We start from the raw sequence: 7087 nt of genomic DNA, 5'->3' as shown, positions 1-7087 counted from the left end.
GACCTTCATTAAACTCGTAAAATTAAGTAGGATTGTAGGATGAACTTTGCACGTAGAAATAAATGATTGGAAAAATTGGAAAACTGATCTTGACGTTAATGTTACTGTTAATCTTGATGTCAGGCCCATGAAATTAACTGTGCGGTACACCTTTGGGTTTTAATTGCTTAAAAATTAACACCATGAATTATTTTTTAAAGAAACATTTCCGTTCTAGTTTTTCCTCCTCAGTTATTCAAACTTGCTATTACTTGCTGTAATTTCACCTGATTTTAAATGCTTTCACGCTTAACGATTCACAGTTCCTTACCAGTAAACGAACAGTCCTTCAATCTGAGAGCTTCCGGTGTTCACGGCTGCCTGTTCTGTTAGCTAAGGTCACAGTTATCAACCCACGGTTGCCGGCAATCTGTGGCGTAAAATGTTAGCATGACCGAGAGGGCAAGGAAAAGTCCAAATTGCTGCACTTTACCTTTCTCAATGAATGTATAACATTTAGATTTCCGGAGGACATTTAACAAGGTACCAAATTAAATATTACTGCAGAAAATAAAAGCTGACAGGACGTAACACTGCAATGGGCAGAAGACCGAATGACATGCTTGATCCGATAGGCAAGATGCAACAAAGACTGGTGCTGGACTTCCGCGTTTTACAATTTATAAAATGACTTGGATTGAGACCGCAATTGCTAAATTTGCTGATGATAACAATGAGAGGGTGCAAAGAAATGTTTGGGGACAATACAAGGAGGCTACAAGGGACTCACAGTCAGGTTACCCAAATCGGCAAATTTCTGGCAAGTGGGATTTAATGTTGGGGAAGGTAAAATTGAGTATTTTGGCAGGGGAAAGAAAAGAAAAGCACATTCTCAAAAACGTTGAGAAATTTCAGAGCACTGAGATGTGGATACCTGATTTGCAGGTACAACAGGCAACTAGGAAAGCTAACTCAATGATATCGTTGCAACACGCATCGAAGTTGCTGGTGAACGCAGCAGGCCAGGCAGCATCTCTACGAAGAGGTACAGTCGACGTTTCAGGCCGAGACCCTTCGTCAGGACTAACTGAAGGAAGAGTTAGTAAGAGAATTGAAAGTTGGAGGGGTCGGGGCCTCTTATTAACTCTTCCTTCAGTTAGTCCTGACGAAGAGTCTCGGCCTGAAACCTCGACTGTACCTCTTCCTAGAGATGCTGCCTGGCCTGCTGCGTTCACCAGCAACTTTGATGTGTGTTGCTTGAATTTCCAGCATCTGCAGAATTCCTGTTGTTTGCGTTGTCAATGATATCGTTTACTAGGGGAATTAAAGTGGTTTTAAAGGGCATTGGTGACCATATTGAGACAAGTGTATGCAGTATTGACTTATTTATGTAAGCAACGTGTTATTGCAAGGAAGTAGTTCGGTGCAGGTTTTCCGATAGCTCATACACTCTAGTCAGCATCCGGGCAGCGTCCTGATAAATCGTTTTGCAGCCCCTCCATCTTGATCGCGTGTTTCTTATTGACGAAAGCTGTACACAATAGTCCATGTGCAGTAACTTGCGCAAATGCAACATAATGTCCTTACTCCTAAACCTGATGAAGGCCAACATGCCCAATGCCGTTTTCACCATTCTGTCTACACGTTCAGCAAACCGTGCACTTTTATTCCCAGATCACCCTGTTTCGCCATATTCACCAGTGTACTACCATTCCGTGCATGTGTCCTACCTTGGTATGATTGTCCAAAATGCATCACTTCACATTTATCTAAGTTGAAACCAGTGACCTGGAGGAGATGACGATGATGCTACCCACTTCTCATCTTCTCTCCTCCATTTCCTGGACATCCATCCAAACCCATATTCCCACAGCGTCACGGGGATAGAGTTCTTCTTGTCCTTACCTACCACTCATCAGCCTCCACGTCCAGCACATCATGCAGCTTCCTCCATCTTCAACAGGACCCTACTACCAAACACATCTTTACCTTCACCCCTATACAGCTCTCTCTCTCTCTCTCCCTCCCTCCCTCCCCCCCCCCTTTCATTCCGTTGTCCATTTGTCCTTGCCACTGATCTCTCCCAGCACTTATCCTTGCAAGCGGAACAAGTGCTACACTTGTCTATTCACCTCCTTCCTCACCACCATTCAGGGTCCAAAACAACACTTTCAGATGTGACAACGTTTCACCTGCAAGTCCGTTGGGATGATCTACTGTATCTAATGTTCCCGGTGTGGCGTCTTCTACACTGGCGAGACCCGATGTAGGTTAGGGGATCGCTTTGTCGAGCACCGTTCACACCAGGGAAGATCTACCGGAGGCCAAACATTTTAATTCCAATCCTCATTCCCATTCAACATGTCGGTACTTGACCTCCTCTGCTGCCATGATGAGGCCACTCTCAGGATGGAGGAACAGCATCTCATATTCTGTTTGGGTAGCCTTCAACCTGACTACATGAACATCAATTTCTCCACCTTCCGGTAAATTCTCACCCATCCCCCTGCTCTCCTTTTCCATTCCCCATTCTGGCTTCCCTCTTATCCCTTCTCTTCTCACCTGCCTATCACCTTTTCTGGTAATCCTCCTCCATCCCTTTCTCCCATGGTCCATTCTCCTCTTCTATCAGATTCCTTCTTCTTCAATCTTATCCACCTATCACCTCTCAGCTTCTCACTTCAACTGCCCCCTTCCCCACCCACCTACTTCCCCCCTCACCTGGCTTCACCTATCACCTTCCAACTTGTACTCCTTCCCCTTCCCCACCTTCTTATTCTGGCTTCTTCCCCATCCTTTCCAAACCTGTTGGCCCAAAATGTCAACTCTTTATTCCTCTGCACAGGTGCTGCCTGACCTGCTGAGTTCCTCCACCATTTTATGTGTTTGCTGTAAATTGAAACCCATTTGCCATTGATCAGCCCATCTTCCTAACTGATCAAGACCGCTTTGCAATTCATTATAATCTGTTTCACTATCAACCCGATCTGCTAATTTAAGATCATCGGCAAACATACTGATTGTGCCATGCACATTATGAAGAAAGGTTGCACAGGCTCAGCAGGAGAGGGGGCGTGATTGAAGTATACAAGATCCTCAGGGATCTTGACAAGATGAATATGAAACTTCCCCTTGAAGAATCTAGAACAATGATCACTGTTTAAAGAAAAGGAATTGCCTTTTTAAGACAGAACTGAGATGATTTTTTTTCCTTGGAGGATCATGAGTATTCGAAATTTTCTTCTTCAAAGAGCGTTGAAACCAGAGTCCTTGAATATTTTAAGGCAGAAGTGGATGGATTGTTAATAAGTGAGAGATGGAAAGGTTACCATGGATAGATGAAAACGCAGAGTTGAATTTACCGTCATATCCATCATGATCTTATTAAATGACAGAGTAGGCTCGAGTGGTCAGGTAACCTACTCCTCTCTTAGTTCATAGATTCGTATGTGTGTCACCTTGTTGAGAAAATAATATCATTTTATATGGATAGGCATTCATATTCAGGATATTGAGCCACTAAAGGCACACAGATGAATAAACAAGGTTTCTAATAAAGATACACTCAGAGTGCATAACACACACAAATGGTGGTAAATATGCACACACTGGCCAAATAACTCATTACACAAAGGGTTGCTGCACACAAACAAACACAGAGATGCAATAATTAATTCCACTTCACCTTCAATTTACTAACAATTGGACAGTCAATAATGGGCATGAAGATTGAGGGTTCCCTGTTTTACCTCTTCATGCCATCACCTCCCATATTACTCTTCACTTTAAAGAGTAGTGCAGTATGGACTATCCACAGCAGATGAAAACATGGCAGAATGTTCTTCCAGTGGACGTTATCCAATTTAGCCAAAATTGGCAATACATACTGGGAAATATTGAGTGATTTTCCAGTATTGGCTATCAGTGAGTGAGATGCCCACCAGAAGACACATTAGTGATATTGTCATCCTTTGCACCAACATACTATTGCAGAAGACATCTCATTAACACAAAGGTATCCTACACTTTTACAAATACTTAATATATATAGTACACAACTTGACAGTTTACAGACAGTAAGCACATGAGGCACATTGACATAAATAAAACTTTAAAAAACTCTAATAATAGCCCCTGTTGTGCATTATCATTTCTTTATTTTTTAAGACCTGTCTGCAACTTTTGGTACAATCTGCCACACCATTTTTCCCCCAGGGCCTCTTCTCCCTTGTGCAATTGAGCAGAATTGTGTTAGTTACACTTTTAATGATGTAATTGAAGCGAGAGCCTGTGCATGGCCTTTCTGCCCTTTCTGTATCTCTGCCTCAGGCATCCACTTTTACATTTGTGTGCTGCCTCATGGAAATTGCTATCTCACTGGATTCACTACATTTGTAAATACACTAGATTCTATGCATTTGTTAATCACATCCAATTTAGTGAGACAACTTCATGTTACCAGAAGACACTTTTCTTAAGTAACCTCTCAGGACTATCCCTGTCACTCTTTTGTCATTATTGCAGATCAACAAATCGAATTTCTGCAAGATTGAAGAGAGCAAGGAGAATAAGGAGAATTGCAATGTGTCTGTGGAGCAGGGACGAGTGGCAGTTGTCTTCTCTTTGAAGAATGAGGTTGGAGGTCTGGCAAAGGCACTGAGACTTTTCCAGGTGACATTACTGCATTAAATTTGGAGTTAGCAACACAAATTCTTTTTATTCACTTTCCAGTTCATTCATATCCTTTTTAAAAAGCGTACTGCATGCTGTACATGGAGTTCTTTCGGCCCGTCATGTCGCGGTCAGTTCTCTGAGGAATCCTGTCAACTCAGTTCCCCCACTTACCTCCTAGTAACCGACTCTCATGCGCGTGCCTATTAAATTCACCCTGCTTCTTCTCCTACCCACCCAGACCTCTATATTAACCAATTAATCTACCAAAGAGTGAATGTGTAAAGTCCATACCTGCAGCAACACAGTACAAAATTGAACCCGAGCAGCAGAATCATTGAGACATCTGCATCACTGTGCCAACTTTCACACTGGGGACATGCACAAAGGAAGTCCTTAAGGAGTCTGAGAGTGAAACTTCAGTATCTTCAAATACAGATCCTAAGCAAACAATAACATCTACTTCCAAAGTTTGTTGAAGGAGCAGCTCCAAGTCTGATGACACTTACTGGATATGGATACTCACGTTCTGAGTCTACAACTTATTATTATTACAAATCAGCTCTCCCGATCATCTTGGTTGTCTTCATGCCTGTTCCTAAATTTGGGCATGCATTAAATATTATATCACAGCAACAGTACAGCATGGACCCACAATGACCTCACCTGTGATGATGCCAATTTAACCCAATCTCACCTGCCTGCACATCCTTTCAAGCCCTGCCGTTCATGTGCCTGCCTAACTGCTTCTTAAATGTTTCTGTTCTATCTGCCTCCCTTAGCAGCATGTTCCTACCCTTGTTAAAAGACTACCTTGCAAATCTCTTTTAAACCTCCCCAACCTCATCTAATAGAAAGATAATAAATCCATAGTCGTTCACCTGCAACTTTACAATTGCTTTCCACGTACTAAACTGACCTAAGTTCCATTAATAACAGAAGTCTAAACTGTAGCATCAGAAAATGTAGAACCAATGTGAATATTTAGGAGTGTTTCACTGTTAATACAAAAAAAGCTTAAATTAATGCTTTATGTAGCTAGCTTTCCTAAAGATATCTCCAGCATAGTTAATGCAAAAGCCATTTGAAGAAATTATGAATAGCACTGCGAAACAATAACAATGGAAGAGATTTTCATATTTATTTACTGGGGACACTGTTAGTGCTTCACAACTTGTGTTGCTCACTCCATCTCAAGTTGATTTGGTCCTTGTCATCTTCTACTTCAAAAGGTTTACTCAGTTGAGATAGGCTGATCCCTTGATCTAATATTCCACTTGCATGGATATTCTCTATTTGGAGCTGTACCTGAGGATTGTATAATAAGGAGCCAATTAGATTCAGTATTTATTACCTCCCTCTATTGGTTGTTTAATCATGGCAGCTTTTATTAAAGTTTAGTTAAAGAGAAGTAGATGCTCTCAAGGTTCTTTTGGAATATTTTACAGTCAAAGATAGCACAACATTTGTGAAATTCAAAGTCAGGTTGCTTACTGTTGTAAGTTTGCTGTGTAGCTTTGTCATTCTTAGTTTAAACCTCATTGGTTTTATCTATTGTGTCTTCTCACTCCCCAGGAGAAGCACGTGAATCTGCTTCACATCGAGTCCCGAAAGTCCAAACGGAGGAACTCTGAGTTTGAGATTTTTTTAGACTGTGACAGTAACAGAGAACAACTTAATGAAATCATCCAGATTCTGAAAAGTCACGTTAACGTAGTCACTCTGAACTCACCTGACAACTCTTATGCACAGGACGATGGTAAGAATCAAAGCAGTCTGTTTGTGTGAATGTGCTTTATTGGAGGAGTCCCAGTGAGTGTAAAAGTGGTTCTGTAAAAGTGTTTTATGAAAATATGTCTGTCATTATCATTGAGCTGATTTATGTGTATTTATGTTGAAGCTCAAGTTTATTGTCATTCGACCATAACTATGTACAGTACTGTGTACAGTATTGCCAAACCGAATAATGTTCTCTGGACTAAGGTGCACAACACAGTACATATAACTCATGCACAACACATAAAGTAATATTACCACAAATAAATCAACAAATAATAAGTTGCATTTACAACACAAGTTAAAAAGTAAAACAGTATAAATGCTACTGGTGCTTCATACTGTACAAGATGAGACCCGGATGGTGGCAGGTTGTCCAGTAGTCTCACGGCTTGGGGAAGAAGCTTTTTCCCATTGCAGTCCTTGTCATAATGCTATGGTTCCTCCTGCCCGTTGGTAGGGGGTCAAGGAGATTGTTGGATAGATCGGAGGGATCACTGACAATGCTAAGGATTGCTCTGATAAGTATCCCAGATGGGTAGAAGGGAGACCCTGATGATCCCCTCAGCAGATCTCACACTCCTTTGTAGAGTCTTGTGGTCTGGTGCCTTGCAATTCACGCACCAAATGGCAATACAGTAGATCAGGGTACTCTCAATGG

The 7087-nt window shown here is 41.6% G+C and overlaps 1 protein-coding gene across 2 annotated transcripts in view; it reads left to right on the top strand.

The window, feature by feature from the left end:
• LOC140205116 (tryptophan 5-hydroxylase 1) overlaps positions 1-7087 on the top strand; it is a 29901-nt gene that overhangs the window by 1650 nt on the left and 21164 nt on the right. The window contains exons 2-3 of one of the 2 annotated variants that reach the window (XM_072272323.1): positions 4504-4650; positions 6226-6409. In XM_072272323.1, the coding sequence (XP_072128424.1) occupies positions 4504-4650; positions 6226-6409 (331 nt within the window). The remainder of the gene's footprint in view (positions 1-4503; positions 4651-6225; positions 6410-7087) is intronic. The other variant, XM_072272324.1, reaches the window with a different exon arrangement.

The sequence above is a fragment of the Mobula birostris genome, chromosome 11, assembly GCF_030028105.1.
Source record: "Mobula birostris isolate sMobBir1 chromosome 11, sMobBir1.hap1, whole genome shotgun sequence".
Lineage (NCBI taxonomy): Eukaryota > Metazoa > Chordata > Chondrichthyes > Myliobatiformes > Myliobatidae > Mobula > Mobula birostris.
The sequence above is the reverse complement of the archived record's forward strand: the minus strand, read 5'-3'. Positions and strand labels throughout refer to the sequence as shown.